Below are 18,164 nucleotides of genomic sequence, written 5' to 3' on the forward strand. Positions count from 1 at the left end.
TGTGAAAAAAGCCGATGGAGAGAACTAGTAACATGCCCAGACAACATTTTCTTTGCACTGGAGAAGGAAAGAAACTTACACATTTGATCCCATCCCTTAACACGAAAGAAAAAAAAATTGCATTTCTGTTAATACACAAAACTTATTACTAACCATTAACATTTAGTTGAGCATAGTCTGAAGCAATGCTCCCACTTGCATTAGTGGCCACACATCGGTAATTACCAGCATCTTTTGGTTGTAGGTTAATAATAGTGAGATTGTTAGTGTTTACTCCAATGGCATCATATGAAATACTACCACTCTGTCTCTCCCAATTATATGATGTTGCTCCATCTGCTTCACAACTTAGTGAAACATTGGTGGTATCATTTACTAACTTGATAGTTGTGACCAATGGGTGATTCACAATTACAGGAGGGTTTACTGAGGATTAAAAATAATCCGAATGAATGTATAATGAAATAAACTACTTACTTGTAACCATCAACACAACTACTTCAGATCTACCACTATCTCCATATTGATTAGTAACAATACATTCATAATCTCCATTATCACTCTCCTTCACATTAGTAATATTCAGAGTGTTTCCAGTCTCTTCAGTAATGTTTGTTCCATTGTGTCTCCACTGGTACATGAAGTTCTCCACTCCCACACCATTAACTGATGTGATGAACATAGCAGTGTGTGTCACCTCTACGCTCTGACTGGATGGTACTACTGTCACCTCTGGTAGACCTGTACTACCAACACAACATTCACACCACCACCTAACAACATCGTCATAGTCATACCAGTAACTGTCAGTTTAGCGCCATTTGATGAAGCATTTCCTCCCTCATTACTTGCCACACAAATGTATGTGTTATCATCACATGATCTCACATCTGGGATCACCAGGGTATTGGTGTTTATACCAGTCACTTTACTAGAAAATGATCCTGATCCAATTATCCATTTGTATTGGATATGATAACCAATAGCAGAACACATGAATGTGGCGCTTTGTGTGAGGTTGATGGTTTGTGGTAACGGATGCATATAAATCCATGGATTAATAACTAAAGAAAAATGAACATAATAAACAACTGCTGTTATACTGTGTACACAAAAGATTATAAAAAAGGCTTGTCTGTCTTTATTTCACTGCTGGCATATTATTTTATTATAAGTTAGTACACTGTACTTAAGATGAGTGATCAGTTTATCAAGACACATGGTAGTGTGTCATGGGCAAGAAAGCCAGTGCACCACTTGACAGGAAGAAAGAAAACACAATTTTCACACATACATATCTATGTGTTCCCTTCTCAAAATAGAATGATTGTAAATTCCCTCCATCTTTGGCACCAAACATACCAAATATGACCAAGATTACCTTTCTTTTTTGTGAAATAATATCATAAGTCTTGGTTAACCATCATACTGCAAAACTTTCGTGGTTAAAACAACAGCTACAGAGTTACAAGGAATAAACCCAACCTAGTGCAAAATCGAAACACTCTAATAGAACAGTCACCAAGAATATTAATGAAAATTTTAAAATAAATGGGACCTCCATACCTATTTCCTAAACCCTTTTCCACCTAATGCCTGTTGTCTGCTGATAATTTCTACCTTATAAATGGAAACTGTATAGACTCAACAGTGAAAGTTTATCTTTTCCTCATCAATTGTCCTTTCAACTACTTAAAATCTGAATTCTTGGTGTAAAGTGACTATAAGATCCATAAAGTCATGATTTTTGTCATTAGTAACTGTAAAATAAACCAATAAGCATTTACACTAATTATTTAAAACTCATGTGATTAAACATGGCTATGGCCACTAATAGTATTTTAGGCTAAAATTTTGTCAATAGCTATCAAGGGTTAAAAGTTATGGCTGTTAAAACACTAGACAAGAAAATCATCAGAACAATGAAAGTCATGTGAGCCTGAATTATTAGTTTAAATGTATAACAGTTCATTTTTACAGCACCTAAATATAACAGCAAAGAACCTGGTGGTAGTTATATCTTATGGATCTAAAGTTGTTTTCCCCAAGAATTCTGTTTTTCAGTAGAGAACAAGTAATGAAGCCATTTTGGACAAATTTAATGTAAAACTCACCCAGATGGTTAGCAAGCTCAGGATTGAACCATGCCTATATAGTACATGACTTATTTGCTTGTGTGACTGCTATTGTGGTGTGAAGATGTTTTTGCTACTCTGTGGTCCCAAAATCATGTCTAAATGATGCAGTGACAGCAATCTTCAGCAATCAAACTACCAATACTTTTTGGTGAACATTTGCTCAAAGAGGAAGGTTGAACTGTAGTATTGTGACAACAGATCATCATTTCTAGGAATTTCAGCTATCCAAGGTATTTCATTCTATGAACACTGTTGATTGTTTGCTTCTCATGTACGTGTGTTTGAGTCCAAATGACTAGTATTGTTCCAGACAATGGGTGGATAAGAAGTATAGGTTATCGCCATTCCGAAGGTCTCTAAAATAGCGAAGATACCGTGGATTTGGGCAATAACCAATTTAGACTATGGCTTGTATGGCTCTGGTCACTGCCAATAATGGCAGCTTCCTGAAGGAATTAGTGTAAAACAACTCACTGGTAGGCTTCCTAGATGAATACAATCATCTCTATTATCCAGCGATGCTTTCTTCACACTCTAGTGATGATTCCTTATGGCTGCCGTGACTAGAATCCAGCAAAACACGTGATGCATGTGACAAAAAAATTTGTCACAGGATTCTAACCAGTTTAGATACCTACCAACGGGTATCTATTGGATTTTAAATACCTCATTAACAACCAAACTTCAAAACATGCTATGGACACCATAGTCTAATTCAAAGTAGAACAGGGATGTGCTGATTATTTGGTACTGCTTTGCTGTGTAAGTTCGTTATACTAAGGTATTTCATTCTATGAACACTGGCCTGTATTCCCAGCTTGTTACAATTGAGATTGGTGGCTTAGGGCACTTTACACCTGCAACACTGGCAAATGTATCTCATGCATGCAAGTTACCATCCAGAGCTATTGAATTGCAATATCCTGCTCATATAAAATTTTTAATACTTGCTCCTCAGAACTGTGGAATCTGTCAGATATGTTGAACTAATTTAATTAATAATTGATGTATGTGTGTGTTTTGTTTCTGTGTGCGAGTGCAGTTGCTTTAAAGCTTTTTGGTACCCCTGCATCTAGGTCCCTTATTTATTTCCTGTACACTTGTCTAAACCATAAGATCTATAAATCAATCAATTGTGACTGGATCTGGGAAACTGGTCTTATCGCCCATGTCAGCAGATTCAATTTTTCACCAAGAACACAACATGAATAAATTATCAAATTTCACAATCTAAATCAGCTAGACTTGAGTGGTCTGCTTTTGCTGGCTGCTTTTCCCAAGCCCAGTGGCGATCCGAACGTGTGGTATGGGGCCTTAATAAGCCTGGTTTTCCCAGACTGGGTCACATACAACTACAGATTTATAGCCAGATACTCCAGAACAGCTGACATACACTTTTCAGCCATGAAACATGTCCAGAAGTAGTGTTAGCCACTCAGAACAGCCACAGCAGCATGATTACACCTTTGTATTATTGGGTGGATCACATGATCTCGTGTGACACAGTTGTATGTGATTGGATCTGGGAAACTAGTCTTATCGCTCATATCAGCAGATTCAATTTTTCACCAAGAAAACAAAGCTACATGAATAAACTATCAAATTTCACAATCTGAATCAGCTATAGACTTGAGTGGTCTGCTTTTGCTGGCTGCATTTCCCAAGCCCAATGGCGATCTGTACATGTGGTGTGGGGCCTTAATGTAGCTATGGTTAGCCCGGGGGTGGCTGTATGTGGCTATATGGCTCCATATAGTGTTGACTAAAGACCTATGCTGTGAATTCCCTTTTATTTAAACCAGTTTTGAGACCTGAATGTACCTAATTCATCCCTACACGTTCCTCTTCAATTCTTTTGAACAGTCACTTGCCCTCCTTCCAAGCCCCTTCCTTCCACCACATTTGTAGCTCACCTGATACAGCCAACCCCATTTCAAAAACTATCTAAAATGGCAGGAAACTTAACTGCTGGCTACTTGTACAGTGGATGCCCTGGAAGGTAAGGACATGTGAAATTTTCCACACATAGTTTCAACCATTGCCAATCTACAACACACTAAATACTTAAAACCGGCATTTCTCGATACTTTAAAATAGGCGATGAGTTTGGCTTTCCCAGACTGGGTCACAATTGTTGTAGAATATCTGTACACAAATCTATGTGCAAAATTGCAGTTTATGTTCAATGAAAAATTGATGGCATCTTCATTGATTGACTTCCCATAGCTACACCAATTCATCCTTACGAAACAAACTAGTTGTCACCAGTTCTATACAAAAGAACACAAACAAGTATAAGAAAAAATTAGGAATTTTAAACTACAGTAGGGACCATTTAGCTAGAATATAGTGCACCAATAAAAATACTGATACAAGCCTGAGTTAGTATGATGGCAAAATTACTGTAACACAAAAGAATTAAATAATCCATACTGTGCATTTTCCACAGCACAGTATGGATATTCACGTCCCTACTGTGCTCAAGATACCATAATGGAAATGCACAGTAGGGATATAACACTTCTTATTGGTTTATTGTGATTTAATATTGTGCATTACTCCAGCTTGTTTCAGTAATTTTTATTGATGTGCTATGGTCCCTACTCTAGTTGAAAATTCCAAATTTTTCTGTGTACTTGTTAGAGTAAATGACTGCTCTATTAATATATCTCGATCTTTTCAGCTGCTTTTACGCTTGCATTGTTTCTGATGTATCCAGAAGATTTTTCCATTGTACTACTAGCAAAATGTATAATTTTGCACCAGTTATTTCTAGAGCTCATTCACTTATTCTAGTATGATCCCAAATCATTCCCTAAATTATTCTAGCATAATAGAAGCATCCCCATTGACTTTCATAATCCAGCACACATGTATATGCATAACTGACCATTGATACTGAGCTTGGCATAGTCTGATACACTGCTTCCACTAGCATTAGTGGCCACACATCGGTAGCTACCAGCATCTTCTAGTTGTAGGTTAAGTATAGTGAGCATATTGGTACTCGCTCCAATGGCACCAAATGGAATACTACTATTTTGTCTTTCCCAATTATATGATGTTGCTCCATCTGCCTCACAAAGTAGTTTCTCGAGTGTGGCACTATTTAGTAAATTTACTGTTATGTTCTTTGGGTGAATAATAATAACAGGTGGTATTCCTAAATTATACCATTTAGTAAAAGTACAATGTCAAATAGACCACTCACTTGTAACCATCAGTACAACTACATCAGATCTATTATTATCTCCATACTCATTAGTAACAATACACTCATAGTCTCCACTATCATTCTCCATCACATTAGTGATCATAAGAGTGTCTCCAGTCTCTTCAGTAATAATTGTTCCATTGTGTCTCCACTGGTATGTGAAGTTCTTCACTCCCACACCACTCACTGTGGTAGTGAACATGGCAGTACGTGTCACCTCTACACTCTGATTTGATGGTGTCACTATCACCCCTGGTAGACCTGCATCACCAATACACAAGAAAATTGTTTGATTATAGGGAAAAAGTAGTGAAACAAGAAAGGTCACCTACACCTGCAGATAATCATCCTTGTACTAGTGGACATTTAATCCCTACTTCAGTCTATAGCCATGACTGAATTAGGTATTAAATGTCCACTAGTACATACTGTATATCTGCAGGTGTAGGTGACCTTCCGTGTTTCACTACTTTTATCTCTGTGGTCCTTAATAATCAAAACTTAAAATTCCTAATATTGTCCTGCACCTTTTGTAGGATAATTACAATTGGTGAACCAATGCATACCACATCAAAAAAGGTTCCAGGCATGCTATGAAATTAATTTTGCATGGGTCTTAACTATTGATTACTGAGAAGTGAAGTGGCCTTTACTTATTTATTTATTATTAGCTTTACAGAAGTATTGCATACTGCACAACTGCAACAAACAGTTATTATCAGAAGCTTTAAGTATGCCAAGTGTCCACTGAAAATGTGTGTTGGTGTTTGTCTTCAGTTATGTTCACATCATTATACAAATGAAGAACAATAAGAGAAGTGTCTCTGCAATAAATCCAGTCACTATGTATAGAAAATACGGATGTTTCTTATTATAAGTGTGATAACCTAACCAGCTCAGCCACAGAGAAGCTGTAATGCACTACTGCAAATCGACACCTTGTGTTGTCAGCGAAAAGAAATGGGACACAAAGGAGGACAAAGGTAAGTCCATGATGCATGTATTGTACAGTATATACAGACTGCACTGTGGCATTACCAAAGACACCTGTCCAGCTGAAGTGATGTCTAGCGGTGAAAAAACAAACCCGTAGCCTTAGCCATTATTGCATTACACTTGTATGAAGGCATCAGTAAGTAAGTAGGTCAGTCTATAGAAATTCCATTACATAAATTTATGTTAAAATTTGTAGCAACCTACTGGAAATGTTTCAGGCTGCACTGAAGACACTTTTGGCTTGGTTACACTAACTAATACCGCAAAAGTGCCATGAAGGTATTGTGACACTGGTTTCTGGGGTTAATATTTTTTTGTGAGGAAGTGTAAACCTCCATCATCTCTAATATGCAGTACTACTGCACTATATGGTACATACTACAACCTAACAGTGTCATAAGTCATACCAGTAACTGTCAGTCTACAGTATCTTGATTTAACAACTCCTCCTTCATTGCTGACTACACATCTATATTTTTTGCTATCAGTTGAACTCACACTTGGGATCACCAAAGTATTTTTGTATATACCAATTACTTTACCATGAAATGAATGTCGCACAGCTTTCCATTGGTAGGCGACTTTATAACCAGTAGCAATGCATGTAAATGTAGCAGTCTCTGTGAGCTTCACACTTATGGATGTTGGATGTATAATAATTTCTGGTTGAGAAACTAGATGGATAAATATACCACATGATATTTACTGTACATAAAGTAATGTACTTGCAAATGATGATGCAGTGCATGTACAGTAGCACTTAATTTCAAGCATGGAAATTTTGAATGCATAAAATAAAACAAACAATATTTTACAGCTTTGTAGAAGTGAGCTAGTCAGTGAAGAAAAGTCATTTGGAACACTAGCTGTTGCACAAAGCTGTACTAATACATATAAATGGTAAAATATAAAAGATAAAACACAATTTTACAGTAGATTAAATATGTAGTTGCAACTGACCAGTAATAAATAAATGAGCGTAGTTTGAAGCACTGCTCCCACTAGCATTAGTTGCTATACATCGATAATTACCAACATCTTCTGGTGTTAAGTTAAAGATGATGAGAGTACTATTGTTCACTTCAATGGTACTAGATGAAATACTACCGTCACTCTTTCTCTCCCAATTATATGATGTTGCTCCATCTGCCTCACAAGTTAGTGAAACACTTGTGGTATCATTTACTAAGGTAACTGTTGTGTCCATTGGGTGAGTGGTAATAACAGGTGGCATTCCTAATAATTACATTAATCAATATGTACAACTAAACACACAGCTCACTTGTAACCATCAATATAACTACATCAGATTTATTACTATCACCATACTGATTAGTAACAATACACTCATAGTCTCCACTATCAGTCTCCATTACATTAGTGATCATCAGAGTGTCTCCAGTCTCTCCAGTAATAATTATTCCATTGTGTCTCCACTGGTACATGAAGTTCTCCACTCCCACACCACTCACTGTGGTATTTATCATGGCAGTGTATGTCACCTCTACACTCTGACTGGATGGTGTCACTGTCACCTCTGGTAGACCTGTATCACCAATACAACATTCACACCACCACCTAACAACATCATTATAGTCATACCAGTTACTGTCAGTCTAGCAATATTTGATGAAACATTCCCTCCCTCATTACTTGCCACACAAGTGTATGTGTTAGCATCAGATGATCTCACATCTGGGATCACCAGGGTATTGGTGTTTATACCAGTCACTTTACTAGGAAGTGATCCTGATTCAATTGTCCATTTATACTGAACGCTATAACCAGTAGCAGAACAAGTGAATGTGGCAGGTTGTGTCAGATTAGTACTCTGTGACAATGGTTGTACAACAATTGTTGGTGAAGTAACTGAAAAGTAAAATGATTATTGCACGTTAATACAGTATGTATATCTTTGCTTGTAAGACTCATATGCACGAGCATAGTACAATGATTAATTACAAATTAAATTAGAATGTAAGTAAGTAATTGAGTAAGTAAATTAATTAAGTATAAGTAATTAAGTAATTGAAGAGATCACTAGTAAAGTTGCAAATGACTGGTATTATGAACTACAGTACTGTTATGCATGTTAATTTTACTCTACACTCTTTAGAGATACTGTATTATAGAAAACTTTGGCAGTATAAAACTTTGATGAATTAGCAAATTGTATTTTCATTTGCCAAACTGTTTTCTGTTAAAGTATTTTTCCAGCTATCGTTATATGTATAGTGGTGAAAGATGAAGCACAGCAACTCACCAAGGATTTTTTTGCTTATCGTACTTTGTCAAAGTTTTGTACTGCTAAAGATTACTACTACACGGTGTATGAGTACAATTTATAGTTAGATATTTATATAAGGCATGGAATAATGTGTATTAATTGTGTACATCACTTTCACTGAACAAACTACAACGTGCTGTGAGCAGTCTCATGCTAATCAACATGTTCCTGGAAAATCATTTAGCCACCACAGATATTTCCTGGTGCTGATTAGAGGCACCAGACAAGGTAGTATTCAACCTGGTAAATGATTTTCTGCCATTTTGCTTTAAGCAGAGAAGGTGACAGGCCACAATGTCTGCAGTGCAGTGTACACATTCTGGCAAGGTGACCTATCAAGGTTAGATGGGACTGGTTTCACAGTGTGGTGTAAACTATGAGAGAAGTACAGCAGCCTGTCTATCCCTGATCAACAGGTAGTAGCCAAGCTCTGCTGTTCTGCTTCTCTAGTGAGACACTAGCTGTGAGAATGTATACATAGTACTGAGTATGGAAGCTCCACCGGAGATCTTCTTTACAATACAGAGATCCATGGACTGGTATGTTATTGAAATGGTTGAGCAAAGATACATTTGTTGCCATGTACAGTAGTCTGGGGAAATCATTTGTTGAGTCAGACTTCTTAATATGTGTGACCCATGCCAGTCTGACAAAACTAATTTTATAGCCTTTCCAGATTTCAACTCATAACTTCCCAAATTTATACTTGAAACTTGGTCACACTATTGTACTGTGCAATAACTATAAGCTGACAGGTCTCAGGGTGCTACTTGATTTATTTAATATTTGTCAAATCAGAAAGGCTATATATAAGTCTGGTTATGTCAGACCAGGTCACATATAGTATACCATAGTCAGGTGACTTATTGGCAAGTTTTCAAGAAATGTAAACACTCTGGACAAAGGAACCAAAATTTTCTTACATGTTACCAATGTCATTAGTTTACAATATTTGATAGGAACCATTTCATACATGTAAGGTTTCCCACTTTAGCAATGAAAAAGGAGATACCCTAATGGAGCAGTCAAATGAACATTGAATATAATTATTCTGATAAACTGCTGAAATCACTCTCACACTATTTCAGAGAGTTAATCTAAATATCAAAAACTGTTTGGTGGGGTGGGAAGAATGCATCCAGATCCCCCTAGACCAGTAACTTTGGAACTTTGGATGTTGATGTGCTTTGGTGTGTGCATCCAAGATTTGGCGAGGGGGGGGTGCACCATGTAGCTATATAAAGCACGTACAACCCCCAAAGGTATTTCTAACTAAAGTTTTTGATGTGCAAAGCAGTTGTATGCACAAATATCTAAATTATAATAATACATTAAACTTTCTAAGTGGTCTACATTGATTAAGAGCTGCATGTAGGGATCAGTGACAGCCATGCGTTCAGTTACACGTATGAGCCTAAAGTATCTAAAATTGTCATATAGAATGACACAGCGATATACAAAGAACTTAGCATATTTAATTTGAAAAAATCCTAGTAGGTTATATAGCTGAGTGTGCCCATGGGTTGGTGCTGCAGATGAAAATTTCATATTCAACAGTGGAAGATTCTTAATAGTGTTACATGCGGTGACTGTTCCGTTAGGGTATTTGATTGACTGCTCTATTAGAATATCTCAATCTTGTGTATATAATTTTGTTGGGGAGTTCAGCTACAAAGAGTGCTAAACTCTGTAGAGAGTTCAGCTACATAGACTTTCTCCTTCCTATAGTAAGAAAAAAGGCTAGTAAATAGTGATTACAAAAAGATGTGATACCTATGCCAAAACAGCCAAGCTGTAAAAAATGGCATGACCCCCCAAAAGGGATAGGATAAAAAATAATTTAAAGATGGCAGCCAAGAAATGGCTATATGGCAGGTTAATCACAAACATTTTAATAATGACAATTCAGGTGAATTAGGCCCTGAATAAAAGGCAGCACAAATGGATTGTTTAATTAAAATTTTTGCTTTTACCTTACCATCACAGCCATTTCTTGACTGCTGCCTTTGATTTCACAACTTTTTACCATGGTCTCTTGGGGGGCTGCTTTCTTTTAACAGCTTACCTGTTTTGGTATAGATAATTATCCTTACAAGGAGAAGCAATAGTATGCATGAATCAATTACTGTAATTTAAATAAACACCTTCCACATGCAACCAACAATGGTAGCTCTACACACCTCTCATATCTAACTAACCATTAATGTAGAGTTGAGCATACTTTGAAGCACTGCTCCCACTAGCATTAGTCGCTATACATCGGTAGTTACCAGCATCTTGGAATGTCAGGTAAACAAAAGTGAGAGTATTAGTGTTCACTTCAATGGCACTAAATGTAATACTATCACTCTGTCTCTCCCAATTATATGATATTGCTCCATCTGCTTCACAACTTAGTGGCACACTTGTGGTATCATTTACTAAGGTAACTGTTGTGTTCATTGGGTGAGTAGTAATAACAGGTGGCACTCCTAATAATTACATTAATCAGTATGTACAACTAAACACACAACTCACTTGTAACCATTAATATAACTACATCAGATTTATCACTATCACCATACTGATTAGTAACAATACACTCATAGTCTCCATTATCAGTCTCCATCACATTAGTGATCATCAGAGTGTCTCCAGTCTTTCCAGTAATGTTTGTTCCATTGTGTCTCCACTGATATGTGAAGTTCTCCACTCCCACACCACTTACTGTGGTGGTGAAAATGGCAGTGTGTGTCACCTCTACACTCTGACTGGATGGTGTCACTGTCACCAGTGGTAGACCTGTACTATCAATATATCGCTCATATTACCACCTAAATACATTATCATAGTCATACCAGTAACTGTTAGTCTGGCAGGATATGATGGACTTGCCCCTCCTTCATTACTTGCCACACAAGTGTATGTGTTATCATCAGATGATCTCACATCTGGGATCACCAGGGTATTGGTGTTTATACCAGTCACTTTACTAGGAAATGAATCTGGTTCAATTGTCCACCAATATTTGATATTATAACCAGTAGCAGAACAAGTGAATGTGACAGTCTGTGTGAGGTTAGCACTCTGTGACTTTGGTTGTGTAGTAATTATTAGTGGAAGAACTGAAAAACATGTAAATGATCATATTGCTCATTGCTACATTATGTACAGTACATGGCACGTCAGTATGTAGTAAGATACAAGTGAAATGAGTCTACAATTAAAAGACACAGACTGATAGCAATCTTACTTTCTACATCCTGTTGATCTTTTTGTTGTAGATATCATAGCAGGAGTAGAATATCTTACGTATTTATTGACAAGAGTCCAAGGAGGATGAGTGTTAATAACTAAGATATTCTACTACGACTGCTGTGATATACGTAACTGGCTTATATCCAAGTAAAAGACTGTGGGCACTTTGATGTATACAGCTTTATATCCATGTTGTATAGACATGTTATGGTAGCAATGCATTTTCATTGCCAACATCGCAAATTTGGCGTTTAACAATACTGGACAATATGGTAGTTATTGCCCATATTGTCCAAGTTAATTCTTAGAAGTATGGCTTCACTGGGATATGAATGCATACTAATAGTCCAATTGCATGTAAGGCCTTAGGAATGTAATCAGCAACCATTGGATACTGCGGATGCCCATAAAAATGCATTGAAGACATTGGGAAAACAATGATAACCTACAGTAGAACTTCCATTACTTGCTAAGTATACAGTTTTATACTAGTAGATTGATTGATTGATTGATTGTGGGTTGAGTAAAACATCATCATCATGTTAACATATCTTGTAAACCCACAATCACTTTCTACATTGTTATGTGTATAAATAGGAAGCTCAGTGATCTGCTATGTCTCCTAGCTCTGCCTAGGCATAGCAGATCAGTGATTAATTGTGAGATCTGCAATGCAAATAAGTGATCAATTGTTCTTGTAAGGTACTTCTGGCAAAAAAGGAAAGTGAGCGCCTGAAAGCCTGTGTATTTTGTCTCTGAAAAATATTTTTATCACTAATGCTATGGTTTACTGGCTCATAACTCATGTCTATTGGTTTAATGCATTTATAGCAGACAAACATCACAGGGCGTAGAAATCAATGTCGTTTCCAGTGCTGCTTAAAAACTCAGATACCTTCTTCAGATTCTATGTGACAATAGATTTTGTGTCCATGGTCATCCATTTCCCTATGGTTTCCAGGGGTGTACGGAGGAGCGTTTCCAGGGGTTTCAGGAAACCCCTTTGGATTTTACACACTACTTGAAACATTAAGAAATTGATACTTCAGGTTTCCAGAATCTGGAATCTGTCATGGAACAGGACACATTTTAAACTATTATCTTAGTTGAATAATAGTTTCTAACATGATAGCAACACTTATAGCATTGTTCTGAATTGTGATTTTGGTGAAAAGATCGAGATACTCTAATAGAGCAGTCAGGCAATATAAACTATAAACTACTCTAATATAACAGTCACTTAGCTATAGTGGAAACCCTTTTTCGAAATTCCTGCGTACGCCCCTGGTTTCTGTACATTTTATACTTAACCCCACAGCATCCAGTGGCTGCACAACTGCAACTACTGTATAGCCTAAATATTTCGAAGGGGAAACATTTTGCTGATTTTGCAGTTTTGGAGGTTACCAGTAAACTTTTATCCTTGAAATAAATAGATCTCACATATAGTACGTTCACGTTGAGTTGAATCCTCAAAAACATTTAATAACTCATGGATGAAATTACACATGATCTTGAAATTTGGCTCATTTGTAGTACTGCTAAAATATTTTGAAATCTTTTTGTTCAAATGTTTGACATAATATTTACGGCCAATCAAAATTTTCACAATAATTTCCTATGGGGAAGCCATATAAATACAGTGTCCATTACAGCCCTTTCCCGAACTTGTAATGGAGCCAAACTGTACATGTCTGTTGTTGACACCTTTGCTGTTACCAATAATCATCTGGTTGGCTGAAATGTTAACTCTGTTGAGAAAAAATCCACTTTTAATTTTTAGCTGTTTTTCAGGATTCAGCTCAACGTGAACATACTATAGTCTAATACATTTTGGAGCGTTGTAAAATCTGCAAAAAAAATTTTATTGCCCAAACTTGAAAAATTTGCCCCTTGAAATATTTAAGCTATATGGTAAAAGATCAATTACAATACTTTCCATTACATGCAACTGGACTATTCTACTCTGCATACTCAAGACAGAGTATAAAAAACACTTTGGCACAGAAAGCTTTAATGTGTGAGGGAATGCTTTGAACTATCACAAGCACTGGTACAGAAACCAGAGAATATTAAAGAAGTAAACATCAGATATGAAAACCCATGAACCATGAATGATTGTGATGTTGTGATGTCATAGAGTTTATTAATTTCCAAACTATAGGACCTCACTGTTGGATCCAGAATGGAATATCAGGGGCAATCCTCCAAATTACAACTAATCCAAGGCAATGGCTTATACTGTATGTGATAGATAGACACCAACACCAAGGGAACAAAGCAATTTAGTAACCCTAAGGTTGTACAGTAGCATCCCAAGTGCAGTGATGATGCTACTATGGACCTGAGGGGTTACTAAATAGCTTAGTATGAGTTGGTCACAGTATCCAACTTATTTAGACTAAACAATGTAATGGTTTAAAGTACTTTTATAGCCATGCAATGAGTGTGGCAAGATTAGTAATGAAGAACAGTTTCTTAGTTTCTCGTATTGTCTTGAAGTTCCTACAGCGCCCACAAAAATTATTCAGCAGGTGGATAACCAGCACTATAGACCTAAAACTAGATGCAGTTGGTCTACTATTCGACTAGAATTATTAATTTCGCAGACCCAGAGAAGACCAGTACTGCAGTATTAGTAATAAGTATTAAGGATGAAAATACTGTACTTGGTGATTCATGACAGTGAATGTTAGCCAGCTCTCCTTAGCTAAGACTGATAAACTGAGTTGTTCAATAGTGATTCATAGTCATTTACACATGTTCACTTTGTCACCTGTGAGCCCTAAGGCAATTCTGTACATAAAATACTGGTACTTTTTTATGTATATATTAAGTAAACCTCTTAACGATTTGTACTATAGTCTAAATACTATTATGTAAGATACCTGTACCCATGCATCCACCAATAATTAAGCAGCTTCAGAGCAGATGACTCTAGGGAAAATTCATAGCAGAACATACTATACATAACTAGCTATAATGGAACCTCTCTTATCCAACTACAGGCAGTCTGGTACATACTATAGTCCGTATCTCAGAAATGTTGGTAACTAAGAAATGCATGCTAATATGCTGAAGTAACTATTTCAAATGCAAACAATGTTATTATTGCTATCAGTTTTGTTAGTAGGTAAAGAAGGAAGTCATTACAGAACATTCATGGTCATTCCTCTGAGCTGTAAAAATGTTTTATCACCTAGCAACCAGGTGGTAGTTATTATTAATAAGCCACCTAACAGGTTAAACAGCAACCTTAAAGCTCCTTCCTTGTCTAACCCAAACTTCATCATTGTCAATAGACTACAAGCCATGTGATTAATTTGGGCTGTCTACAAAACGGAGGTTCCCGGATAATGGGTAAGAGGAAAACGGGAGTGGGACAAGAATGGAAAGCGGGAATGGGAATGACCCATGGAAAACGCCTGACAAAGGTCATCATGCAATATACAGGTTGGATAGGTTGGAGTTTACAACACAATGTTTCTTTGTAGCATTGTTTGCATCCTTTTTGCTAAAGCAATCAAAACACTCTAATAGAGCAGTCACCTGCAATAAAATAGAGCAGTCAAGAATGTTTTACTACATTGATGGCCTGTAAATTGATGGCTATAGCTGTCATAGACTAGTACATATACTAGCTAAGTCATCAACACTGAAAGTTAGCTACTCTCTTAATTTAAAACATTATAGCATAAATAGGTTTACAAAGGATTCTAATAAAATGACAGTGCCTGAAAAATTATAGATGTGGGAATTTGTACCTGCAACCTCAGGAAAAATTCACATGATGGGTATGTGGTAGCTGCAGTATGTGTAGGTGCATGGCTCCAATAAGGAGAATAAGGACAATCTGAGCGGTCATGCATGCAAGGGGACTCTTCTTGAGCCAATTCAGCTTTACAAGTATACCAGTGCTGCATGCATTCTCCCACCAATGACTTATTATCCGGAAGCAGTAGGTACAGTTTTCAAAGCCTATAATAGGCACTGTCAGTTAACTAGAATACTTTGTGAATCTTCATCAGTTTTAATTTAATGTTTAATAGTTGACAATTTTAATATGTTCATGATTTCAAAGGAGTAGCTAACTTTCAATATTGTTGACTATATAACTAATCTATAACAGCCACTTATAGTCCATCAATTCACAGGCCATCAGTGTGGGTCCCTGGTGGGATAGTTAACAAAACATTATTGACTGCTCTATTAGAGCATTGTAATGCAGGTGACTGCTCTATTAAAGTGTTTTGATCCTTTTAGTGAAAGGATCCAAACAATACTGCAAAGAAACATTGCATGTGTTGTGAAATCCAACCTTTCCAAACAGTAAATTGCATAATTATATATATCAGGCATTTCTGTGGGTTATTTCCGTTCCCAATTTCTTTTCCAGTTCTGTTCCTATTTTCCTCGAATTGTATAGACCCCTAGATAATAGAGGTCCTGATAAGGGAGGTTCCACTGTAGTGAGCATATATGCTTTAATACGGCAGTCAAGCAGTGACGTAAAGCAAAGATCATCTGTTTGCACAAACCACATACCAAGATCTTTAAAATCAGCAATAGATCTGACCTATACTTCTAATAAGACTACTCAGACACAATACATTAGTCTCTCTCATTCAATGTTGAGCATCATTGTACCTCTATAGTCTACATAAAGTGGGGCTTTATAATAAACCTACACTTATTAAGTGGGTGTGCTACACACAAAACTTATTTCAAGATCTGCCCTTGAAACTTAATTACTTAAACAATTTCAAGCAACTTAAATTTTAGAAATCTCAATGCTGCATTCTTAAATCTTGAATTAATTACATGAATACACTTGCTGTGCAACACTAAAGCATGCACTGCACAAAATTATAATTTTTAATGACCAATCTATCCTATTGTTTTGCTGAAAGTTTATAGATATGTATGAGTCAAAATGAAAAAAAAAAGTAGTATGGCTACTACATTAAAACTTAAACGTGTTATGATATTAAAATAATCACACATACATGCAGACTCACCATTTATAGAAACATAAGCAAAGTTAGAATATGAGCTTCCACTACCATTAGTAGCTACACATTGGTAATATCCAGTATTTTCAATAATAACATTTATAAAACTGAGACCACTTGTGTTCATCCCTGCAGTATTCAGTGGAAGGTTGCTACCTAGTCTCTTCCAACCATAAGATGAGTTCACAGATGCTTCACATGTTAAAGAAATTTTAATACTAACACCTGTTAGGTTTACGACTTTATCTATTGGATGTTTATATATCACCGGTAGATTTCCTTATAAAACAAGATAGCTAATAATGTAACACATCATTTGTACTAATAAACCACTCCCTTACTTGTAACATAAAGGTAAGCATTGTCAGAAGCAGTATCTCCATATTCATTTGTAACAATACATATATAATTTCCTGACTCTGTTAAATTTACATTTGTAAGAACTAAAGTAGATCCAGTGAAAATAGTAATCTTGTTGCTTATTCTTTGCCACTGATACGTAAACTTTTCTTGTCCTAAGCCTGTGGCCTTGGCTGTGAAAACAGCAGTATGTGTCACTTCTACACTCTGACTGGATGGCATTACTGTCACTTCTGGTAGACCTGTACCACAAATATGAAAGTACATACAGTGGTCATGTATTCATACCAATAACTTTCAGATGTAATTGTGCTGTAACCACTTGATCTCCTTCATTGCTTGCCTCACAAGTATACTTGTTTTCATGAAATGATCTCACTTCTGGGATAACCAGATTGCTGGTATTTATACCAGTTACATTGCTAGGAAACAATCTTGATTCAACTCTCCATTGATATTTGACATTGTAGCCCAATGCAGAACAATTGAAAGAAATATTTTTTGCAGTTAAATTAACAGTTTGATTAGATGATATAAATATAATCTTGGGACTTTTAACTGCAAAATGTACATGACAAATAACACTTTCATACATCAGGTATCAAAGGATACATATGCCATATATATACCTCTTTACAGAATACAGCTAATAGTACTGCACATTGCAAATGTATGTCAAGAAGGTGGTTAGTGGATGCACTTCAAAACAGTAAGAAACATTTAATAAAGCAATCTTCCTTGAAATTTCTTTTTACAACACAGTTCATGCCAAAATAGATATTGGGAGTTAATTAATTCATGCTTATGTGACTATTGTCATGAGTTTTTTTTGCACAAAAATGTACCCAATTAGCAACTTCCTTACTCTTTGTTCTACCTCACCAGTTGACTATACATATAAGTGATGTCTGTTGGTTGTG

At 36.3% G+C, this 18,164-nt stretch overlaps 1 protein-coding gene across 1 annotated transcript; it reads right to left on the bottom strand.

Annotated features, from left to right (window-relative positions):
• Positions 1-469: 469 nt before the first annotated feature.
• On the bottom strand, positions 470-17,839 carry LOC136256440 (hemicentin-1-like). Its single transcript, XM_066049396.1, has 15 exons — positions 17,533-17,839; positions 17,226-17,486; positions 16,891-17,163; positions 11,473-11,739; positions 11,153-11,416; positions 10,834-11,106; positions 7,951-8,217; positions 7,631-7,894; positions 7,309-7,584; positions 7,164-7,232; positions 6,891-7,022; positions 5,350-5,613; positions 5,029-5,301; positions 798-1,064; positions 470-741 (listed from the first exon to the last, which is right to left on the bottom strand). The coding sequence occupies exons 1-15, from the start codon at positions 17,837-17,839 to the stop codon at positions 470-472; spliced, it is 3,729 nt and encodes a 1,242-aa protein (XP_065905468.1).
• Between the last annotated feature and the right edge of the window lie 325 nt (positions 17,840-18,164).

This window comes from Dysidea avara, chromosome 5, assembly GCF_963678975.1.
Source record: "Dysidea avara chromosome 5, odDysAvar1.4, whole genome shotgun sequence".
In the NCBI taxonomy this organism is placed as follows: domain Eukaryota; kingdom Metazoa; phylum Porifera; class Demospongiae; order Dictyoceratida; family Dysideidae; genus Dysidea; species Dysidea avara.